The sequence below is a fragment of the Eleutherodactylus coqui genome, chromosome 7 (genome assembly GCF_035609145.1).
Source record: "Eleutherodactylus coqui strain aEleCoq1 chromosome 7, aEleCoq1.hap1, whole genome shotgun sequence".
Taxonomy (NCBI): Eukaryota; Metazoa; Chordata; class Amphibia; order Anura; family Eleutherodactylidae; genus Eleutherodactylus; species Eleutherodactylus coqui.
In genome coordinates, this window is record NC_089843.1 from 76,945,312 (window position 1) to 76,971,120 (window position 25,809).

Here is a 25,809-nt window from a genome sequence, read left to right on the forward strand (position 1 = left end):
AGTCAAAGAAGACCAAATGAACCATCCAGCTCAAACTGACACAACAGTGTGAAGGTGGCCTAAAAGTCTTGGGTGTGAAATGGCTGTAAAATTACATTTTCTAGGTTCTTATCTGGAATCCTTTCTAACAGCAGTCAGAGACAAAGAAGTAGAAAGATTCCACCAAGATGTCAGAACTATGGAGGAGCGGTATCAAGGCAGTTGTGATCCATCAGTGATGAGTGATTATTGCTGGTTTTTGCAAAAGGAGGATAACAGCATGCATTAAAAAATGTACTTTTGTTTTTTTGCTGCTACAGTTTTTTTGCTGTCCCATATCCAGTGATATATGAATCTGGTATTCATAGTTAGCATTGTAAGTTTATAGTTAACAAGAAAAATTAATGCTGGGATAAATTACAATTCGAAGCTCAGCTTGAACTTGGAATTTAATAAAATATGACATTTACTTGCACTTTCCAGATGCATAAATATTACATTGTATATATGCATATTACAAACTTCTCAACACACGAAGATCTGTACGTAATGGAGACTTTTTGCACCCATATTTGAATTCCGTACCCCCAAATTAGTTTACAAAAACGTATTGCACCCATGTTCTAAGGAAAAGTTTAAAATCTTTGACTAGTGTTATCACACAGTATTAAGCTGGCTGCACACTTGGTGAAATCGCTGTGGGCAATCCACAATTGAATGCCCACAGCAATTACGCTATAAGGGCTTATTCAGTCGACCGTATATCGGCCGCGTATTCACGCCGGCCTATATACGGCCTCTCTCTCTGCAGGGGGAGGAGGCTGAAAGAGCCAGGAGCAGTGCTCTGAGCTCCCGCCCCCTCTCCACCCCTCTGCACTATTTGCAATGAAGGGAGGTGGGAACGGGGTGGAGCTAATTCACACAACTTAGTCGCACCCCTGCCCCGCCTCCCCTCATTGCAAATAGTGCAGAGAGGGGGCGGGAGCTCAGAGCACTGCTCCCGGCTCTTCCAGCCTCCTCCCCTTGCAGAGAGAGACGCCGTATATCGGCCTGCGTGAATACCTGTCCGATATACGGTCGTCTGAATAAGCCCTAAATCTGCAGTGACCAAATCCACATCCTTTAGATGCAAATTTGAACAAGCGGGATTTAACGCTTGCATTTCAAGGGAGGATTCTGCAACATAAGTAGACATGCTGCAGATCTAGAATCCCAGCATTTTTCAAAAATGCTGCTGATTCATTGCGGAAAATTTACACTTGATCTGAAGATTTCTGCAATCTCCTCCACATCGCTTGCACTGTAAATATATAAATTTTAGTAACCACAATACTTAGCTTTGTAGAAAATCAGGCAAACAGGAGATCTAGCACCAAAATCTACAATCAGAGGCAGATTAAAATTAAACAAGAAAGGGCTAAGCACGAGGCCAGACTAAATAGTCCTCCCAAATTACAGCAAGTCTCACCCAATATCACTCCCACCAGAGCCAGAAACTGAAGAGAAACAAATACAAGACTCGAGCCAGATTAATAGAAAGGAGCATATCCCAGAACCGCAGCATCACTAGGGTGCTTTCACAGAGGCAAAATCAACCTGCAATCTGCACCCCAACATGTAGCAAATTGCTCACCAAAATCCACAGGCTACCTGCAGATTTTGATGCGGAACTGGAGATGGCTTAAATCTGCCTGCAATTCTGCATCAAAATCTGCTGATTTTTGTGCAGAATTCCCCAGTGGTTTCTTAAGTTGCGTCTAGTGGTGCGTCTTGGTAGAATACTTTTGCCTGTGTGAAAGCCGCTCTAGAGGCTTTAAAGTAACACCTCACCCCAGCATTTTTGAGAAAAAATGTTTTTAAAAACGCCAATAAAAACGCAATAACAACTGCAGCTTAAGACTTTGTGTGAATCGATCCCTTATTTCCCTTTTAGCATGTTGGATAAATAGTGGATTACATTTAACGCTGGACTGATTAGAGGCTAACCACACCGCCATATTTTGCCTCTGTTTAACGTATGGAATATGTAAGTGTGTCCCGGCCTGACTGTGGGACTCAAAATAAGGAAGTGCGGTTAGCGCCTTGAAGCAGCTCGGTCATTGTCATTTTACCCCTGCATCCAAAAAAAAAGCATTTTCATTATTCTTTTTGCTGCCAGTAAACTTCATGGCTTCTTTCCGTTGAGAACAAACACACACCGTCACAACATGCAAATGTATAGAACGTAATCCACAAATCTACAGAGACAGCGCTCTGCATACCGCGGCCTTCATTTTGTAATATGTGGGCAATTATCTCAGTATCTCATCCTCTGTAGTCTCACTTCTTTCTCAGTATATCTACAGGGATCATTAATCTTTCAGAACCCTCTCGAGATCTGAGCCTCAGTTCCAGGAGTCACTGGTTTTCAATTAGTCATGGAACGGTTCTGGTCTCTTATCAATAAATTGCACGTCTACATAGGCAGTCACTGGCACGCCCAGGGGTGACATTGTGTGCTATCTAAGTCTCATAGTCTGTTTTTTACATAACATCGCTCATACTTTCTAAGCTGACGAGTTGATCATTTTGTATTGAATTTCACCCTACGAATCTCTGCAGAGCTTTCCTCCTGGATGGATGTGATATGCAATATACATGTAAAGATACAGAAAAATTAAGACTAGCCACAAAGCTCCCAGTGCTCTTCTTCAAGCCTTAGGAATTCTGCCAAACACAAGACCGCTGCAGCCTTGAGTTGGAAAGTGTCGTTAACTAGAGATTAACCCCGTCTATTGAATGATGTAGAGTATATAATTTACATTTTCAGAAAGCTGCACCCTCGCAGGGCACTTGTTATGTTCATGCAGGGTGCAGCTACAATGCCCTCCACAGAAGTCACCAAAATGTTAGGCTAAGATGTAATAAGGTCTGCAATTGACCAACATATAAATGTATTACTTCACCGAAACAATGGAAAATTGTTCAAAATATAGGAGAGGGAACGCTCTACCTAACCAACTATGGCTTGGTGGACACTGCCTAAAACCAAGGTAAATGTCCCAATAGGGAAGGCCCTATGTCAGAAACCTAAGGGACCTAGTCCATCCCTAGATGGAGGGTAGGGAAGATGTATAATGCTGATAGAGCAATGTATAGAACACAGAATAAGGTAGAATGAATGAGCCTCACACAGAATAAACAACTCTAGGTTATTTGCGTTCTTTGCTTACAGGAGACCGCTGACTCACTAAACACCTTAGGCAGGACAATAACCGGCGCTCATGTAGAGGTGTGTCATGAATTGGTGAGTTGAGGTTTTGGGGGGCCCCTGCCAACAGTTAAGTTAGATTGGTGTCCTAGTAACCTTATCAGAACAGACCAGCAGCAGGCTTATTAGGCTTTTATGGCCAGGTTCAGGCCAAGCTAGGGCTGGTTTGGGCTGATGTTGTTCTGCCTCATACTGGACTCTGGACACAGCGACCCACCAGACAGTATAGCTCTGAAATGAGGGCTTCTGACCCATGCTGCTCAATTAACTTTAATAACATGATGTAACTTTTTTTAACAATACCAGCTTTCACAACAGCCGCATACAGGCCATTTATAACAAAAGTAAGTCTGTATGCATGAGACCAGTTACCGGATTGTTGGTTTCTGCTCTACCTGTAGTAAGGCCTACAACCTGTCCACAGTGTGGTTACTCACAGCAGAAGTGTTCAAAGTCTGTGTCCAATAGTGGCACCATAACAGAGAGATAAGACAGGAACATTATTTCGGCCAAATCCCAGCTTAATGCAGTCCGCTTCTTCATGCTGACACTTGACTAGTCTGTTAGTCATCCAGATGATGGCCCCGTAGGGGTCAGCTCCTCTACAAGTTGTAGTATGTCCTGCTTGCTGCTCTGATCCTCTCTAACTGCTCCTGTACTGGTTTCTGGTTCAGGATCGGGCCCCTCTTGCTACTCCCTTAAAGGGACAGGCATTACTCTAATTAAACATCAGTTTAACCAAAGAACAGTGCCCGTTAAACCTTTTTAAAATTCCAAAATGGAGCCTAGCTCTCCAACACTACTGATGGACCGAGAATAAATATACTTCCATTATGGCTGATTGGCAGGCTATAGAAAGCTCCTCCTTGTCAGTCAATCAGTCCATACACAACAGCAGATATTGAAGCAGGGTTGAGAAGAAGAGCACATTATACACTGAAGCCTACTGAGGGATTTCCAACAGAAGATGCCTAAAGGAACTTGTGTAGTGACAATGAACACTGAGGGATTCCCGATAGACATCGAAGGGACCTCTGCAGTGAAAGGAAAGAGACGCTCACTGGCACCCAGCGCTGAATAACAGGGCGCATGCACTAAAGGCGCGATCACGTGGACAGGGACGTTGTGATGTCACCCCGACTCCACTTCCTGACTGCGGCCAGGCAAGTTGCAACAGCAGTATAATAAAGTGCATAGACCCTATGACAGTAAAAACAGGGCCTCTCCTTTTTGTTCACCCTAAGACCAGTTCCAGTAATGCGGCCTGAATTAAATTTCATATTACAGATACAAGTGCAATTCATGGAAGCTGACAATTGCAGCTTCAACAGACAGGCTGAAAATGGACTAAGGTTCCTAAATGTTTCAGCTCAACGCTGCAGGTCTTGACGCGAAAATGTAAGGGGATCCTTGCTGCCAAAATGCCTGTCACATAAGTAACACTACAGTCTATACTTAGAGAAGCTTGGGTCATAGCAGCAGCAATAAGGTGGTCTATCTTTATGACAGGCACATAGATGAGGCTTTAGTCATCTCGACCTGGGCAACCTTTGCTAATTAACTTGTTCCTCTCACTGGAGATGATGTATCTTCCAGAATGCTCTTGTGTTTCTTTTTTTTGCGCACCTTTCATTTATATATGTAACAGAGTTTGTCATTTGGCAGACGTCACCATTATGTGTTGTTGGTGATTGCAAGATGACGTGTTTTACAATTATAACATTATCGTAATATAGGATATAGCCAAACAAGGCACATGTGCTATGGATTTTGCAAAGTTTTTCAGTGTGTTTTTTCTCAAGGATTTCCGTGTGGAAATGCTGTGAACTTACAGCAGGTTTTACCTTTTGCATGGCAAAGGGTGAAATCGAAGCAGAAAATCCAGAGCATAAATTGACATGCTGTAGACTTAAAGGCTATGGAAACCTTTGTGCATAAAAAATCAATACATATACATATCCTACTAAGTCTCTGAAGAAAAAAATGATGCACTTATACATTTTTGTTTGCATTAAGTTTTCATTTTCATTCATTTAGAAAGCCTCATACTTGGTTTGCAGGTTCTCCTACATTCAAGTTTCTGGGTCCTGGACATTTCCTGCACTGATTGCTGGTCCTTTCATAAAGCACACTAGCTAAGCTCTCCTCTTTCAGAGGCTGTGTATCATAACCACACCCACTCAATACTACACAACTATCTCTTATCCTCTCTCTGATTAGCTGCTGTTTCATTCTCCCTCACTGCTAATAAGAGAGACAATTCACCCAGAGTGAATGATAGCTCTGTAGCAGGAGCTTTCTATCCTGATCTCCTACGCCATCCCTGACATTGTCATACCGCCCTCTGTAATAGTAGCTTTCTTTGCTCTCTGTCCTAATCTCCTCCCCCAACCCCGACACTGTCATACAACCCTGTAATAGCTTTAAAAATAAATCTTGGTATTTGTACAGCACCAACTTATTCTGCAGCACTTTCAGGTATTTATTACTTATTACCCCCCACCAAGCTGGGGTCTCATTTTACCAACCACGGAAGGATGAGTCAACCTTGAGCCGGATACCTGACTCATGCTGGGATCAAACTTGCAACCTTCAGGTGGTAGGCAAGAGCTTACACTCTGCGCCACATGAGGCTTCATTAACTTAGTGGAAAGGCAGTCAATGCACATTCACAACATTGGGGCAGGTTAGAAGAGGAGTCAGTTTGTTTACTCTGACTGACATAATTTGCTTGGGGTCCTTTTACACAGGACTACAACAGTTGGGCAGTCATTCATAGGTGACACGGGCAGATTGTCATTTGATTCTTATGTTTATAAAGCTGAACGACAAACCAGTTATCGTTCATCATTCAGTTGTTGGCAGCTTTTGCACTGAACGATTATTGCTCAGATTCCCACAAAACTGCGAAAATCTGAACAATAATCATTCACTGCAAAAGGGCCCTTAGAGTTTGGTCCTTCAGTCTGCAGTGCCTTGGAAAACAATACAAGCATAGAAATCAAAGAATTAATGAAAACCAATTACAAAAAGCCTTCATTTCCAAAAACCCATTGATTTAAAGAAAGTGCAAAAGTGTACATAGCTTTTAAATTCTACACTGCAGGTCAATTTATGCTGCAATTTTTTTCTGCAGCATGTGGATAAGATTTGTTGAGCTCTCATCTGCACTGCTTTTATGGTAACACACTGTGGACTGTCAGTACTCATTTCCATTGCTGAAAATCTGCAGCATTCACATAATAATAATAATAATAATAAACTTTATTTGTATAGTGCCAACATATTCCGCAGCGCTTACATAGACAGGGGGAATACAGAAAGACAAAAGTACAAAAATTACAGAACCGCGGTCACATAGTAATCAGTTGATGGAAACAATAGGGGTGCGGGTCCTGCTCCAACGAGCTTACATACTACAAATAATGGGGGGATACAGAAGGTAAAGGGCTGGAGATGTGCACCGTATGGTGAGGTGGAGAGTGAGGGATGCTATACACATAGACAATGGTCAGACATTTAGCCGTGTGACGGCAGAATCAGTATGACTGCAGGAGCGGTTTATGATGGCTAGCAGGGATTGCAGTCAGTAGGTCAGGGAGCATGTTATCAGGCGGAGTACAGAGGGGTTTGTTTAGGGAATGCGGTATGCCTCTCTGAAGAGGTGCGTTTTTAGAGCACGCCTGAAGTTCAGCGAGTCCTGGATTGCTCGGGTTGCCTTTGGTAGTGCGTTCCAGAGGACAGGTGCTGCTCTGGAGAAGTCTTGGAGGCGGGAATGAGAAGTTCGAATTAAAGGGGCACGCAGTCTAGTTTCGTTAGCAGAGCGGAGAGCCCGGGCTGGGTGATGGATTGAGATGAGGGAGGCAATATAGGGGGGCACTGCGCTGTGGAGGGCTTTGTGGATGAAGGTAGCGAGTTTAAATTGAATTCTGTATTTAACGGGCAGCCGCTGCAGCGGTAAATGACATCAGACAAGCCACAAGCTTGTACCTAACTTTATTTAACAGGTTGGATATTATCCAGCACTTCACAAAGCTTTTCTTGTAGCCACTGAAGATATACAACAGGTTGGTCGCGATGGCGTGCCCAAGGCAAAAGTAGCAGCGGCACCAATTTGTAGTGCTGTAGTGTACGGAAAGCCATATTGAAAAGCAACTGTATTTGTGGGGTGTTCCTTACTGTTATGCCAAAGAGGTCTGAGTCTGACACCTTTTGAGCTGCTAAGTGGCTGTATGATATCGATCCACTAGCCCAGGGGTCCCCAACTCCAGTCCTCAGGGACCACCAACAGGTCATGTTTTCAGGATCTCCTATAGTAAGAACACCTGTGGTAATGTCTGAGGCATTCACAAGAATTACATCACCTGCGCAATACTGAGGAAATCCTGAAAACATGACCTGTTGGCGGTCCCTAAGGACTGGAGTTGGGGAACACTGCACTAGAGCGAAGCGGAGAAGTGAACCTGGGTTTGAGAAAGCTGATGAGCCTCCTGTACAGCGGGTACCCAAATAGTACCATTGAGCAGGTTCCAGTGCTGGGTCGAGTAAGAAGAACCCTAAGAACCAGGTCAGATGCTGGTCTCGCAGAGCTGTATATTTACGGAGACTGCTATTATATTCTGTCATACGAGGAACTCACTTACCGAAACTGTTCCTGTTCTGTTTGATGCTGTTTACTAACAGAGACTGTCCTTGTGTTCTTCAATAAAACACATTCCTGGTTAAGCACCATCTTGAACCGATGTGCATTCCTTGCTGCCTTGGCCCGAGGCTAAGCATAACCAATGTGACCAAGGGATCTTCAATACCCTGCCAGCTACTCACTGGACCTGGGCCCGCTTAGAGTGAAGAAGCCCTACTCCTGCTCCGACTCTGGAGGTAAGACCCAAGCCTGTGGACCCCCAGTGACTAATACCACAAGAGGGTAGGGAAACAAATCACTCCGGACCTGCCACACTTACTACCCTCACGCCATTGAAAACACACCATACCCAAGCCAAGCGTGCATGGGTATGATGGTGGTTGTGGAATATAGTTGTCATCCAAGCAAGCGTGCATATGTATGGGGAGGGGCGAAGGAATAGCTAGCTTTTGGCCAAACGGACATTCAGCCGACAGCCATCTAATGTGTATAGCCAGTTTTAGACTAAGCAGAGCTAACCAAATATTTGATTCTTCTACATCAAAGCTTTAGAGGAGTATTTTCTGATAGTATGGTATTATGTTCTCAGTTACATTCTTGACAATTAAATCTTATCTACCCTTGGTAATCCAGCAGCTATCAGATACGATTTACACTGGATTAAATGAAATCTTTAGAGTCCTACATTGTGCACAGTGCCAGTCTGGAGCACACAGTGTTAATTATTGTAGCATTTGCTGCGGAATAGACAATGAGGCATTGAAATAATCTGCGCACATGAAGCAACGTGCTCATCCTAAAAGTTTCCAGGCGTTGTTCCTGATATGAATTGGGGATGAGTTGTGAAGAAGAAGGTCTAGCAACACCTCTTCAGAGCAGAATAAGCTGCAAGTAATGATGTCAAAGCACAGAGCTGGTGGTGGTCCACCTCAGCCTCTCAAGGAGACTCACTCCTAACACAATCACACACTGGGAAGCATGAAATGCGGAGCTATTCCACAATTTGATTCAGTTCTTTCCAGAGGCAGGAAAAAAGGCTGTATCCTCTCTCCTCATCCATGAATGCCGCTCTCGCATCAGCTGTAAAGTTTGAAACAGGAATGATTTGTCAATTCCAAGGATGATATCGGCAGAGTGGGAGTCAGAGGGACTACAGACGGTGGGGATTGTAATGATTATCTGCGCATCTCTGAAGCTTCTACATTTGTTGGGGCTCATTGATTTCTCAGAAGGTAAAGTCATAATGATTACTTCTTTTCATTGCATCATTTTGCAAGTTTCACAAGATTGCTAGGACTGATGAATATGTTGGCGAAACGGCTAGGTACAATGCCAAGGAGAAAAGAATTGCTAATGCCAATGTTAATTGAGATATGGATTGCATTGTACGTTGACTTTGTTAATCAGTTTAGCATTATGCAAGGTGAGCTCGTTAGGATTACTACTGGTTTCTATTCGTATAACTCATCCCATCTGAAGTTCTATGTGTAGAGATGTAGCAGAGCTAAAGTTATATGTATAGAGATGTAGCAGAGCTAAAGTTATATGTATAGAGATGTAGCAGAGCTAAAGTTATAAGTATAGAGATGTAGCAGAGCTAAATTTGTGAGTCCTTTGTTAAACCACATGAATTCAGCTCCGCTATGTACATATAAAATATTGTCAACATTACTGAGCCGAGTTAATTAGTTGATACTGCAGGAGAATATACTCATTTATCTTACCCAGTTAACATACTGCAGCCCTAAATTATATATTCATGCTAAGTCTCGTTAGATACAGAAGAGCTGAATTTGTCAGGCATGGAGTTAAATAGCCGAGAAGTGTTTACAGTCCTATGAAAAAAAAATGGTTATATTGACAAATTCAGTTCTGTATGTATATAAATACATCTAAACAAGTTTTTCTTGCTGCGCATTTGTAGCAATTAGAGGAAAACTCCATAATTGTAGTGTAGAGAAAAAAGTCTTTTGTTCGGCATTGAGCATATACAGTACACCTTGTAATTTCCAGATAACTACACCGAGATGTCTCTTCGTAATAAAGGACCGACTTATTACTTTTTCCAGATATAGGCATATTCGTAGGCGCAGTCATCTCATCGTAAGCTTGATAGCAGCTGTCACCTTGTATTGAAGATCAAATTCAAATTTTAATTGCAAAACCTCGTTCTTTGCTGTTTGCAACGGTTTAATTACAAGTAAACACCGAGTCTTAGAGTCAGGCATAAATGGACGAACACAACATGTTTTGTAAACGAAGGTTAAACATGTAATAATGTTCCGTGTAATAAATTGATGTGAGTTTATACAAGAGGCGTTATATGCGCATTCAAAAAACTTTTTTAACTATATTGCTGCTCATGCTTGTGATCATGTAAAAACATTAAAGGGCAGGGGATAACTTGCTGATCGGTGGCGGCATCACCGCTGAGACCCCCCACCAATTCTGAGAATGGGGGTCCTGTGTCCCTCTCTTCTCATTACTGTGGGCAAGCCTCTTTTATCAGCAGTGATGTCACATTAAATGGAGCGCTGGATAAGCATGCGCTGTTGGCACTCCAATCATCTCAATGAGGCTAACGAAAGTGCCTGAGCGCTTGCCACTTGACTATCTCAGGCAGCCCCATTAAAAAAAAAGGAATGCAGCAGAAGCGTGCTTGTGTAACCGTCACTCTCCTCACGGTGGCAGTGTAGTAAGCCCACAGAGAGGAGGACAGAGAAACCCCCTTTCTCAGGATCGATGGGGGTCTTATATTTTAATTCAATAGTTCCCTAGAGGTAGTAACTGGGTGCACATTCCAGCTTCCCAATTAACTTCTCAACCAGATTCTACATGCGGGAAATTTTGGGATTGTAGAGGTTGGTATGTGATGTAATGTGATATTTGGGTAGTAGATGGATTTTCCTTTAAAGAATGGATTGCAGTAGACAGCTAGAATGGACTGTAGGAGTTCAAGACATCTTTACTTTTCTTCCTAATTTGACAGTGCCTCAACAAGCATAATGGTTACAGTTCACGTCAGTTCACACTGGTTGGCAAAGTTAGACTTCATGATTACTACACACTTGATTACTACACACGCAATGGACACTTGAGCAACCCAACTCAAACAACTTCCGCTCCATACAGGTCACAAAGACCGCTGGTCAGTGCTATCTTCACACCCTCTACTTAACCTCTCACACAATGATGACAACTCTCAACATCATACACTCAATATAAGTTTCTTTACTTAGACACGAGGAAGTTCACTGCTACTCTCAGCCCTGATCTAAAGTCCTTTCTCTACCAACCCTTCCTTCCTAACATCCGTTCAGTCTACAATGTGCATGGAATGAACTATCTTACTTACAGAATACAAACTGAACAGAATTCAACAGCAATGTCTCTCTATATCTTAGGTCACTGTTAACTCTACAAAGGTCCCTCCTAGGACTATTACATTACACAGGTATCTCCTTGGGATTCCCTTCGCTCTTGGGATCCACAAGCGTTTTCTTTTTTCAGGGCATGACCTCATGATCCCCTTCCTTTGATTAGATTTATCTGCATTATCCCAGGCCAGGACCTTATGAGCCCCTCAATCTCCATCCCTATTATGAAGGGTACTGCAATGCAACACAACACAACATTCACACCACACGTACAGCAAGGTTGTCAAACATTCACGAATTCATAGACAACCCGCAAAAAAGGGTGTTTTTTCTGCATCCGTTCTCTCCAGCAGACAAAAACACTATCCGTGATTTTTTTCTTTTTTCACAAACTTTACCCGGTGTGTGAGGCTCGGACGGCAGCCAGCAGAAGTCAGAGAGGGAGGAGTTGAGAGACTGCAGATTTTTTTTACCCCATCTTCCCTCCTCCCGTAAATTTATCCAACTCAGATGTCAGCATGAGATTGACAGGATTGGGATAGGTATATGGCGGCGGTAAGTGACGGACCTGGCGGTGAGGTAGGCAATTTAGAGCCAGGCAAACAGCAATGAGCTCAATCTAAAAAGTTGGGCATCATCTGAGACTCACTTGATGGAGAGTTGTTGAAATATCATTACTAGTAGTGGAGGATGGGGTCATGGGTCAGAACTCTGGAGAAAGCAGAAGAGGAGAAGGTCAGTGTCCTGCAGTGCTCATCATAAAAACACCCCTTCCTGGATCTTGTGCTTGTCTCTTTCTCAGTAATAGAACAGGCAGCTTGGTGCCAGGAGAAGGAGGAGAACACATGAATGTACAGAGGAGAGATGGTTGCTGAGCAGCGAGCTGACTGCGACCCAACTATGATCCTCCTTACTAAACTTTGCGTCTCTTGCTGAGAGGCAGCAGATGCTGCTGAGGCTTATTTACTGACAAGATCTCTTCCAAAGATTGCAGCTCTAGTTCTCCATAGGTGCACAATGGCACCGTATTGCAAAGTGTGACTCAATAGTGCAATGTATGGTATGTATAATACGGTAGATGTCATGTAAAATGTGTTGGCCTTTGATGATCAGGAAACAAGGCTACATAAATACTATTGACAGGGTATTTGTTTTGCATGTTATAATAGGGGTGACATAACTGCCGCTGCTTCCATTATGTCCATCGTCCACAGCATCCCTACTGGTCCTTCCTACTACCCTCCCTTAAGCTTCCCTAAGAATGCTTTTTTACCATCTGCTTCCTAGGCGTAATAGGAATGTCACCTCCCGGGTCCAAGGATCAGCATGTTAAAGATATTTGGATGTTACAGGTGATTATTGTGTTTTTTCGCATGGTATTATTTTGGGGATATTTTAAGGGCACAACATGGAGGTTCGGCCTCTATAAAGGGGCAGGGTATATGTCTGTAACACTTTGGGGCTGCCAATGATTTTTGATTTCATTGTCCTCAAAAATTGCTCCGTAGCTTGGCAACCTTGCATACAGCATGTAATCCATACCACATATAACATACACCCTGGACAGTAATACCAATTGTGGTGCATCTTGTCTCCACCGGAACTATGGGTGGAGTAATGGGTTTGTCCGGGTGGAGTTATACGGAATGCCCACAGCTGCTGATTGGCTAACTTCACGACGGCTGAAAACAATGCCTGACACCTGGCGGTGGACAGGGATGCACAGAACAGGGCGGTGATTGCCTACCTTGATGTTGGCTGAAGACAGCGCCTGACACCTGGTGGAGGACAGGGAGACAGATAGTGGGTCCGTCTTCAGCAGAGGCGGTGGATGGGAGTTCAGCGGGGAGAGTGACAGCAGGGGAAGGGAGCGCAGCTGATCCGCCGCTTATCTACATGCAGGTTATTTTGGTGCAGGACTCAGTGGTGGAGCTTCTGTCTATCAACCCATGTGACAGGGGTGCCGGTTTCAGCAGCAGAGGAGTACGGGGGCACTGATTCCAGCGGAGATGAGAGGGAGGGTGGTGGGGGAGACTGACAGTGCCTGACACGGGAGGGTTGAAGGGAGAGTGACAGGAGTCGGGAGGGGAGATCACAGTAGACTGGCATGGAAAGCAATATCGGGCTCTGATGCGGAGATGGCAGGCCACCGGGGGTAGGGAATGACAGCAGGGCCAGGAGCAGAAATGGGATGCAGCCGCGGCCACAGCAGTGAAGGTAGCCAATCGGCTGCTGTGGGCATTCCCTATAACTTCACCAGGACAAACCCATGACTCCACCCATAGTTCGGGTGGAGACAAGATGCACCAGTACCATTACAATTTAGCGTGTCACACTACAACTCACTGTTCTTCTAGTTGTTCTTTTCCTGGGGTATAATTTACCCTTGACAATATCTCACAAGGGCTGAGTTGGAGCCTGCTGCAATGACTTCATCCTTAACATGGCCTTCTGCAGCTGCAGCACCTTTAGGACACTTCTCCAAGGTTCCTCCTTTACTATGCTCTTTCTTTGGTTATTGTTGCACGGATCCAGCTTTGCTGTCATTCAGCACTGGGGACCTCTGCAAACCATTTGGCCTCAGCCACAGACTGACTAACTTCCTTAGCCACAGACTGACTAATGTCTTACAAGTGGGTTTATGAATATATATTATGTATTCCACCTAGATTCATTTCACACTAGCATTTATCCTACATTTTGGATTTCCATCTCTTTTCTCTTTTTTTGGAGCAGAGAAAGAGGAATTGAAACAGAATTAAGCAGATTTTTACCACCAATGATTTCAATGTGGTTTTTAAAAACAGATAGCAAACGGAAAGTTTTCTTCTGTTCTGTTAGTTCTCTTGGGGTTTTTTTAAGAAAAAAAAGACAAATAGTGCAGTCTGCAGTGCTATTTGTTCCAATTAAAAAGCAGAAACCAAACAGAACAGGAACAAGTGGAAAGCTTTCCGTTTTTAAAAAACGCATTGAAATCAAGAGTTTTACAAACATAACCATTTAATTCTGTTTCTCTGCAGTTTCTACTATACTTTATATTTCATACTTTCACAGTTATGCAGTTGCTTTCTTCTAGTTGAATGGAACCTTCCTTGTTGAGTCTTCTAGGGCTCTTGTGTGGATATTCAAACTGCAGCTTGTGACTGCAGCGGTGCGCAGAGACCAGCAGTCAAACCCAAACTGTGTGCTATCACCTTAGGAAAAATGGGCTATACACACAGACACAATGCTTGTTATATGTCAGGCGCCACGGCACTCTTGTGCAAAGATTGTATTAAAATTGTAAATTACTGCAATTGTCAGACAACCTTACTGTTTACCTATGGTGGAAAAAAATTACTTGGCAATTGCAAGAATATTTCCTTTGACTTTTTCCCCATAGAGACACATTGAGAGTGTGATACAGTCATAGCAACTCGCAAATGTTTCTGCAACCATTGTTTGATAAAACTAGCTGTGGACTAATAGTCTCCCGTGACAGTTGTAGGAGCTTTCTCTAGTTTCTATGGTTATCACATGAGTGATTCTAATACTCTGGAAGTAGTCAATGAAGGTTTCCATTCACAGATGGCAAAAGATTTTTAAAAATGGGACTGATAGATACACAACTTAAATTCTTAAAACGGCAGTGATTTTCATTCTACAGTCTAATTACATTACGTCTCTGGCTGCAATATTCAGGGTGCAGCATGTGACTGCAGTCAGGTGACAGAATAAAAATGTTCACTTCCTGGTTCTTTCACACCTCTCAACTTTTGAGCAATTAAAAGGGCATTTTTTTCTACAATAGGCCACACCCTCTGTGCCTCCCTTAAAGTAATAGTACCAGTTAGTAAACCTGTGTCACAGTAATAGAACCCCTTCGTGACCACCTCACAGTACTAGTATACCTATAAATAATAGTCAGATACAAGTTATACACAGTAATAGTGATTACAGTGCAGTTACCTCCAGAGTTATTTTTTCTTCTCTATCTGGGCCCAGATCGCCATGAAGAATTCTTCCAACAACAATTGTCCTCTCCATGCCCTCCTCATTCTGCTGGTATCCCAATGACTCCCTCAGTCACTCCCCATTAGTATGAATGCCTACTTTGGGGCATCCACAAAGTAACAATGCAGCCTCTGTGGTCCCTTAAAGTTATAGTGCACCCTCTGTGTCACTCAGTTATAGTGCCCTCTTTGTGGCTGCACTTAATAACAGTGCCCCTCCATGGCTACACTTAGTTATAGTGCTTCACTCTGTGGCCCCATTTAGTTATAGCCCTTTCCACTGTGGTAGACTTGGTTATAGTGCACCCTTTTGTGGTGCCACTTATATTGCTATACTTTTTGGCTATAGTACTGTATATTGCTACCGCTGGGCCCCCTTTTCTGAACTTCAGTCATCAGTAACCATCTTTATCCCTCGGAACGTAGCTGCCATGCAGCACAACTCTTGTGCACAACAGTGCCTGATTTCTTCCATGTCTTCCGTGTTTCGAGCTCTGACTACAGATACTATGCATAGAGTGGCACTCTGCAACAACTGAGGGATGAAGACAGCAGATGGTTAGTGCTAAGTGAAGTTCTGAAGTGGAGGCCTGGTGGTGGGGCGCAGGGGAGTTGGAAATGTTTCCCGTATCCTGAGATGGTGGGACAGTCCTCAAAATTCAGTATGGCCCCACTGAATCTGGGACACTTTGGAGACAAGGTTTTTTGTGTAGGGGATGATGACAGCTTGGGAGAAGCTGCAAGTGACAGCAGGAAAAAAAGCCTATAGTCTCTGTCATCTCTCCCCTATACAGTATCTGGTTCATGGAATTTTTTAGACTTTTTAGGTCTGGTTATTGTGTGCAGATATGTAAATATGTAGACATAGATATTTATGAACTTTACACATCTTGAACTTTAGCAGATGTTGTGAGTTTCAGGATCTGCTTTGGCCACAGGGGCACCCTGTCTATGTAGCGAGTTGAACACTTTTCTACTGCAGGAGGGCTTCAATTTTCAGAAGAGCTGTTGCCTGCCTGGGCTCAGCGGGGCCACCAGTGTGGCCCGTCAATTCTCCATAGTGGAGTTTAAAGTTAATTGTATCCCTGGCCTCTACATGATACAGTTGGCACAATGATGTCATCACATCACTTGCATCGTCCGGAGGATGTCAGCCGGAAGAGGCAGGGCAGTGGAAGGAAGGTGCCATGGGACCATGTGGAAGTCGAGTGACTTTATTATTTTAGTATGGGAACATTATGGTTACTACAACAGGGGACAGTATCGCTATTACTAAAGGGGACATTTTGGCTATTTAATAATAGAGGGGACTTTATAGATATTTAGTATTACAGTGGGCATTGTGGCTATTTATTACTACAGGGTGACATTAGGGCTCCATATTTACTACAGGAGGACAGTGCAGTTTTTTATTTATTACTCAGGGGGACGCTGTGAGTTGCACTGTTATACAATATTTAGGGAAACCATGTGTGGCATTATTAAGTTAATCATAATACAGAGATTGCGGTTATGAAAAGCAAAGAACCAAATATGTCTGTGTGGCCTCCTCTGAAGAGAAAAATTGTGTCCAGGAGAAGTTGTCATGTCGGTGTGTTCTGGATGGAGAAGAAAACGACAATACTAATTAGAGATGACGTCATGTGCGAATCACATTGTAATTTTGTATTCTGCTACTGGCTGCCTCTTAACAGTCCTGTAGTCACTATTCAGTCTGTAGAGTAATTATGGGTATTAGCATTCTTATTTGTGGACTGACAACTCACATCCTACTTTACCAATTAAGTACGAAGTAGCAGGGGCTGTTGTGATTTTATACTTTATCCCTTAATTGATCTTGATTCCGATGTGGTATTTATTTTCTGAGCTTTGTTCTGGTCCAACATTTATGTACTGAGCTTGGTTCTGCTGCCGTATTTATGTACTCTTTATGTCTTTGTCATTAGTGAAGTAATGCTTTATTTGTGGGGGGATGTGGGGACGGGGTACCATTTCTTTACTAATTGCCTCAGGCAGCACATTGGCTAGGTGTACCCCTGTTTGGTTAGACTGCAAGTTGTGAATTCTAATGCAATTTTTATAAAATGTTATGATTTTAAACAAAATTGCATGAAGGCGCCCATAAGTATAAAGTGATGAGTAACATATCCATGTTAAGAGAATACAGTGATATGGGGGTTTAATATTATTTTACCTTGTATAATTCATATTTTATTTGCATTTGTCGAAAGAGTAGAAATTGTTTCAAAACCCCTGGCAGCAAAAAGGGTTAAATTACAAAAACTCTGATACAATGTGTTTAGTCAAGCCAGATAAGAATATGATTTCCCATTCATACTAGGTGTGGTGTTTGGAGCCTTCCTTTTTCCCTTGATTAATAATGAAAGATTATTCTACATGATAAGCAGCATATCAAAGCTTTGCACAGATACAAATATCGTCTACTGCTATTTATACACAGGTCACAGCGGTCATGTATTATTAAAGAGCACAGGCTTTGTTGGTTACTCATAACTATTCATGGCCATTGTTGGAGTACCTTATTGTTTTCTGATACTTTTATACATACACCCGGGGCTCGCAGGTGCCATTGTTTTTCAAGCATGCAACCCTTTCCTCTGAGCACGAACGCTGAAGTACAAACGCAATGAAGGCATATGGGCGCCGTTCCATATTATTGTTGTCTTCACCGCACTACAGCTCTAGCGATGAAGATAATTCAAGTGGACTGCCTCTTTGGTAATGAAGAATTAGTGATGGCATTCTGCATTATAAGACTATTATTATTAAATAATCTTTCAATAAAAATATGAAAAGTAGATATTTTAGTTCAATCCTGCTTAGGATTCTGTGATCAGTGAGGAGCAATCAAGTATCATTTAAAGAGGACCTGTCACCTCTCCTGCCTTGTCTGGTTTGGTCAATACTTGCATTCCCATGAAATAACAATTCTGGAATATCTTTCGAAGTTTGTATTTTATGTTTCTCTGTAATCACTCCTGGAAATGTCGGAATAAATGACAACTGGGTGTTACCTTTCATTCTGCCAATAGGGTGTGTCCCTTGTCATTTTGACACTGCCAACAGTAGTTGGACTAAGTTATACTGTATAGGGCCACAACCCATTGCAAATGGGAATTGTAATACCGAGCTGTCAAATTACTCATACATTTGTAGGAGGGATAAGAGGAATGATACAATGCTGAGTTTAAAAAAATGCTCTAGAATTGTTTTCTTTTTCCCACCATGATAACATAATGTGGGGATAATGTAATGTGTTCCGTTTACCTCCAGTCCTATGGTGATCTTGTAAGGACTTGCACTATAGGTGCAACTTACAGTAGCTCTGCTACACTTGCAGGTGTACTTTACCCCAACTTTTCTAGTATAGTCCAGTTATTTTCTGTACTTACTTTTTACTCAAGGTGAAGGCAAAATACTACAAAATAACACTGCCTTTCATATGGATTGATATTAGCTTAATTAAATAAACAGGACTCTCAGCAATTACATGGGGCTAGCTCAGTCTTTATGCCCCTATTATGTATACTCAGGCCTGTTGGCGCAATAATGGCAAAGTACCAGGGAGCAAGACACTGCGATAGGTTGAGCAACAGGTTTATGGGAAGACACAAGCAAAATGTAAATAAAACTGACAATAGTAAATGACAGAAGATATAACAAGTTACTCCTAGAACTGCTCCACTTGGACCTTCATCTAAAGAGAGCACCTTCCCTGAGAAGGGCAACCCCACTGCTAGAAAAAAGAAAACCCCATTTGAGAAAGGAATAGGAGCAACTAATAACAAATCACTGAACAGAGCACAAAGCAAACACTGAGAACTGAAGACTAAACACCATGTACTAAAAACTGAACGCTGAGCATGAGCACTAGTACAAAGTGTAGGCCAGAGTACAGGAAGTGTAACCAGCATCCTCTGCACAAATAAACTGGACTAAATACCCAAAGAAAGTTACAGACTGGCTGGCTGGGCCATCAATCATCCCAGCCAGCCAAACAACTAAAAGGCAGAAAGGAAATATTTCTCACTCAACGTGTAGCGTAGAATGACACAGACATGCGCCAGCAGCCATATCACATAGTCTGAGGCTGATATCATGACCTTACCCCTGACCCTTACTCGGAGTAGGATTCTGTCTGTGCTAATGGCACCATGACAACCACACTGTCTAACATTGGAAGCTGCATAATATATCATACTAGTCACTGCCGCAGAGGAACTCGAAAAAAATTATAAGCCCTATTCACAGACAGAATTCCTTTAAGAACAATTTTTATTAATCTTAGTTAAAACCTATGGGCCCTGGAGGAACAAGACAAACTAAACAAATACATCGGAAGGACAAACAGACATTTATGTGTCTTACTGGATCCAGTAAGGGATTGATAAAGGGAACTGCATATTGTACAATCCCCTCAATACAAAGGGAGTAAATCCCCTGGTTCAATTCCATAGAATCTATCCTATAACCATTCTTTATCATCTTGTTGAATAATCTCACTCTGTCTGAGTACGCCTACACCTACTGACGTCAGGATATCAGTTTGGTAGATTAAAGGAACACTAGCCTTATATTCTTTATTTTTCACTAGTGCATTAGCCCACTATACATCTAAATGGGTTGAACCTCTGTGCTCCAAGACAGCACTAGTGTAATTTGAATTATATCCAGGGGATTTACTCACCCCCTACTTTGTATTGAGGGGATTGTACAATATACCAGTTCCCTTTATCAATCCCTTACTGGATCCAGTAAGACAAATAAATGTCTGTTTGTCCTTCCGATTTCTTTGTTTAGTTTGTCTTGTTGGTTCAGGGCCAATAGGTTTTTACATAATATATCATAAGCCTATTAACAGGGCCAAATCGTTTTTTTTCTTGAGAAAGTACATATGGCCTCATTCACACAGTGGAATTTAACTGTGGATTTAGGAACAAATGTCGCCCAGAAATCTGCAGTGAAATTTGCATCAATTTAGCATTCTATTGAATGCTATGAAAATCCATGCCCATAGCGCATCCATCATGGGTTTTCCTCATTCTGAAATCTGCATTGTGCAAATTGACATGACAATCCTTGACACAATTTCCATGTGAAATCTTTGTGGAAACTGTGGCACACAGATATGCCTCATTGACTGACTTAGCCTCAGAACTCTACTATGGATTATGCTGTCAGATCTGTGTTGGAAAAATCTGATGTGGATCTGGCAGTTATTTTGCCCGTGTGAACATGCCCTTATTAGCGTTGAAGAAGAGCTCTCACTGCCAATCTTTTCTAAATCCCGTGGTAGTAAACATGCTGCAGATGGTGAATGTATATCTGTGTATAGACACATCTGTGTTAAGCTGGTTGTAGATTGAAAGATTCTCAAGTTTCAGCATACACAATTTGCTGATAATATTGCCCTTCATCGGCAAAATCTTCCAACAATTGGCTGCCACAGATGGGTGAGGTTTTGGCTGAATGCAATTACCGAACAGTGGAAACCCAATCTCATAATTTCTACCTTAAAGGGGTTGTCTCGCGAAATCAAGTGGGGTTATACACTTCTGTATGGCCATATTAATGCACTTTGTAATATACATCGTGCATTAAATATGAGCCATACAGAAGTTATACACTTACCTGCTCCGTTGCTAGCGTCCTCGTCTCCATGGTTCCGTCTAAATTCGCTGGCAGCTTGCTTTTTTAGACGCGCTTGCGCAGTCCGTTCTTCTCCTTTCAGCACGAGCCGCTTCAGTGTGCTCCCCGCTACAGCTCTTCTGCGCATGCGCAGACGAGCTGTCACTGCTCGGGAGTGCGCTGGAGCGGCCATTCTGTACCATCCTCTGTTAGAGGAAGGTGCAGAGCCGCCCAGCTGTCCCAAGAAGCCACCCAGCTGTCCCGCCTTCCTGCTGTACTGCCTCCCAGGTAAGTGATGGGCCGGGGGGGCTGCCGCTGCGCCGGGGGGGGCTGCCGCTGCGCCGGGGGGGGCTGCCGCTGTGATGGGGGGCTGTCGCTGCGCCGGGGGGGCTGCCGCTGTGATGGGGGGCTGTCGCTGCGCCGGGGGGGCTGCCGCTGGGATGGGGGGGCTGTCGTTGCGATGGGGGGGCTGTCGCTGTGCCGGGGGGGCTGCCGCTGCGATGGGGGGGGCTGCCGCTGCGATGGGGGGGCTGTCGCTGCGATGGGGGGGCTGTCGCTGTGCCGGGGGGGCTGCCGCTGTGATCTGTGATGGTGGGGCTGTCGCTGTGCCGGGGGGGGGGGGGGGGGGTCTGCCGCTGTGCTGGGGTGGGGGGGCTGCGCCGGTTACCTGCTGCCTGGCGGTGGGTGACTGGTAGGCCGTGTTCAATCCAGGGGTCCGGTCGGCGGCTGCGGGGCATCTGGTTGTCAGGGAGACACAGCTGGTAGCGTCTCGGGAGCGCGCACGTCGGGCTACAGCAAGCGATGGGAAAAGAGCTGGCGGCCATCTTGGGAAAATTTTTATAAGTTGCTGAAACGCTGGAACTGTAAGTACAAACCAGCTAGAAAAGTCATTTACAGGGGGGCTTAGTAATGTATGCTTAATTAGGGGGACTGGGCAAAAAAAAAAATTCACTGCTTCCTCGAGACAACCCCTTTAAAGTAACCTGTATCTTCACCTGTAACCAAGAACAAACATATTAACAGACTATTATAGCATTACAATATCTGAAAATTGTAATTACTGTGTCGCGGCAGTTTTGGAATCGCTGCCTTGCTGATAGTCTGGTGTTGGTTTTGGATGTATTTCTACATCTTCTGGCTCAGTGTTTGTGTCTTTAGGTGTGACATACTTGGTCGCACACGTGGGTAATTCTAGGGTTATTTAATCTGGCCTGATACTGAGCTGAACTGTGGTTGATTTTTCAGCCTCTGTGTGGCTGAACTAGTATTCAGAGCTCTGGTCCTTGATCGTTCAGTTACCTGCTGCATCTCAAGCTAAGTACTGCACTTGTTTTCATTTCTAGTTTTGATTTTCGCGTGTTTTCCCTTTCCCATGTAGGGTCAACAAGGGGCCGAGGTACACAGGGCTGTCCTTATCGGGGCAATCGCCCTGCGTTCAGGCAGGGCCCCTTCCCTGTGTTTGGTTATATAGGGACAGTGTTTCCCACATTTTGGTTCTATCCCTGTTTTGTTATTTGTTCATTTGCATTTGTGGAAGATCTGCGGGTGACAGATCCAGCACGTCCCGGTTGGACGTAACATACTGCACATAGATAAAACAATGCAACACAACATTAAACATAACATTCTTCTGCATGATTGGCCCCTGTTACTGCACTAGAACAATTACAGTCCTTTCTGTAATAATAGCATATAGAGACACATTTCTTGTAAGAGGGTGCGTACTCGGTTGCAGGCAGTTCAGCTCAGCCCTTACATACTTGTTATCAGTAAAGGTCTTTCACTAGGCATTTCAGGGCAGATGTAGTTCTGTACATTGCATGACATCAATTAGCAGCTTTGCCAAAATGTTTCTTTTATGGTCATATGTTTCCTGTAGTCTTTGGCAGATTTTTTTTCTCCTGTTGGTACTGTATATTAAAAATGTGACATATATATTGTAAGGGGGTACCACGTTATTTTGTGTATTTGGTGGTAAATATACCTTTAAGGTGTCAAAGAGTCTGGAGGACCAAATACATAACAGAGGTCTCTGGGTGTGTCTGTTCTTCAATTCTCCTGTGATCGGGCAGAGTACGGTGGTTGAAGTAAAGGAAGTAGCAATGTAGTTGGCTCTCCTGCAATATAGAGCCTGCACCCTAAGGGTGGCCTGTGCTAAAAGTCTATTGGGGCTATATACCAGTGCCTTGCCCTAGCTAAACCATAAAAATGAAACCACCCAGCATCCTAGCTTTCCATAAAGACTGCTGATAGTACGATCAGTACCCGGTCTACATATCTGAAGCGTTCTCCAGCCTGGGAAAAAATAATCTCTGCTTCTTGAATAATCAGCATAGCTTTGCCCAAAAGTTCACAGTAACAAATTTCTCGGACTTAACGAACTGCAGCCGGACATGGCCATATTGGTGCTTGCAACTCTTATTTCTGCTATGCAGACTTCAACTAAATGTGCGGTCGAACTTTAGCCCTTAAAACGTGTAAGTATTGTATTAATAGAAATCAGCAAAAAACGAAACAATGGACCCCCGATCGCAACCCACTGAATAGAAAGCTTATTAAAAAAAAGGGATTTTGCCCAATTATCCTCTATTAGTAAATGAATGAACAGACAGTATGATGCGTTTCGGAGCCCTTCCTCAGAATTGGCTGGATAGAGAGCACTATGTACAATAATTAGGTATAAGAATAGGCAGAAAATAAGGAAAACAATAGAAGGGGGGGGGGGATACATAAAAAAAATACATAAATACAAATCATCAAATGAAATTGGCCTGAGAGGAGTCCTGCCTTTAAAGAGATGTCACTGCACTTGCTGAGTTTTTAATAACCAATGATATAAATGAATTATAATAAATTAAGCATATTCACAAGGGAGGCGTCTTCTAGCCTCGTTTCAAATGTCTTTGTATAAATACGTCTGCTTATTGATTAATGAAACAGACTACTTCCTATCACATTCAGAATTGTGTGTGATTTGTAAGCTTCCTCGAGCTCCAGCATTAACTCTTTGAATCTGGCCACCTGAAAACATACCAACTAGCAAATATTGTGCAAACACTCACCAGCGATCAACACCACTCGTTGATCATTTCTGCTTGACAATCCAATATAATAAATAATCCCATGCATAAACTGAAATAATAATAATAGAGAGACTAATTCTCCCTCGTAAAGAGGGAGGACGAGGCTTTGTCAACATAATAAACTTACACTGCAAACAAATGCAGACACCTCAAGAGTTCTTGTACAGAAAACAAAAGACATCACAGCTACATAAAGCAGTAACTCCAGCAGACAGAAGCAACACACCACTAAATTTACACTCTTGTAATATAAACCTTGCACAACTCATGAAAAATGATGACACCATTAAGCAATCATGGGCCGAGAAGGAGCTCCACGGCAGGCATGCCTATGACTTCAGTTGGAATCACATTGACAAAACTGTATTAAACTGCAGGCTTGGGGTAACCTCTTTGGAGAAACAGCGGGCTTCATGATTGCTATACAGGATTAAGCCATAAACGCACAAAACTACATCCTAAAAGACACCACATTTACTGTTGGCACGTGCAGAAAATGTCACATGGTGGCAGAAACAATACAACACATCACCTTCACTTGCAGTTCTCAGCACAGAAAGATCATTTACACAGACATAATCAATAGCAAATCTAATCCACCGAGAGCTTGTAGACAAACTATCAGACACTCATATTCCATACTACAAATACCCTCCACAGACAGTCCTAGAAAACAACAAATTGTACTCTGACAAAGCCATTGTCAGGGTGTGCTGCTGGGATCTGTTGTTCTACTGGGTTCCAGGAGCACACCTTCACAGGTTGGGGTTAATTGAGCTGTCTAGGTGTGGTATTCTCCAGCAGCCAATTTCCTTTAGACTGCAGCACATATAAACCCAGCTCCTGTCAATGTTTGGCTGGGGTTTCAGGGTGAGAAGTCATGTTACTTCAGCTTGCTGTGGAACTTGTGTCCCGTTGTCTGTCTGTACAGCTTGCTGTGTGACTTGTGTCCTGTTGTCTGTCCTGTACAGCTTGCTGTGTAACTTGTGTCCTGTTGTCCCTCCTGTACAGCTTGCTGTGGGACTTGTGTGCTGTTGTCCCTGTCTTGGTGGCATGTTTATGTGTCCTGTCCTGGTTGCGTGGTACCTAGGGGCAGCAAGGGCCCTGATCCGAAGACCGCTGGGCCACCCTTTATTGGGGCGATGTCCCTGCTTAGGTAGGTCTGTGTCACCAAGCCAAGTAGTAGACAGGGAGAGGTGTAAATCTGTGGTAGTTTTCATGTCTTCCTTATCCTTGCTTGGACACGTTTGTGTAGGCCCTGTGCTTATAAGCCCATATAAGGTACACAAGGTACTAAACTACTGCAGGAGTTTTGAACTGTAACATTGCATGTAGGGTATCTGGATTTTATATGAGCGCTTTAAATTTTGAAGAGCAGATAAATCTTCCTGCTAATAAGGAATGAAGCCGTCTAACTATGTGCACACATCCCAGTGGTGCTGATGAAGCAAGTAGTACAATTAATGACCAATAAAGTTCCTATTTTACAATCAGTAGCATGCAAAGTGGGAATTAGTGTAAATGTGAATATATACAGTTTCTCAGTTCTATCACTCTTGGCTTTAAATTACTAATCATGGTTTGTGGCAATCGTTTTTAAACCCATTTATCTCAGGCATTGGTTGTGTGAAGCTTCCATGTTTGTCTTGACTGTGTTCTTCTTCATCCGCGGTCCTGAAGTAGACTTCAATCCTGATTCTAATTTATCCTTATGGTTGCTGCCTCTGTCCATCTTCTGGTTCGCACTCTCAGCTAGTCTTGACTTCACATCTAGTTTGTCTCTTGGATTTCCTATAGCTTTGATGTCTAAATTAGTTTTTCTCAGTTGTTGTCACAG

At 43.2% G+C, this 25,809-nt stretch overlaps 1 protein-coding gene across 2 annotated transcripts in view; it reads left to right on the plus strand.

Moving 5' to 3' along the window:
• The window catches only part of KCNIP4 (potassium voltage-gated channel interacting protein 4), a 606,250-nt gene that overhangs the window by 343,817 nt on the left and 236,624 nt on the right, over positions 1 to 25,809 (plus strand). Inside the window, exon 1 of one of the 2 annotated variants that reach the window (XM_066574632.1) lies at positions 8,786 to 9,103. The exons of the other annotated variant lie outside the window; for it this stretch is intronic. Within the exon in view, the coding sequence (XP_066430729.1) occupies positions 8,992 to 9,103 (112 nt within the window). The 5' untranslated portion in view covers positions 8,786 to 8,991. Of the gene's footprint in view, positions 1 to 8,785; positions 9,104 to 25,809 lie in introns of those variants that run through there. 2 annotated transcript variants of the gene reach the window in all.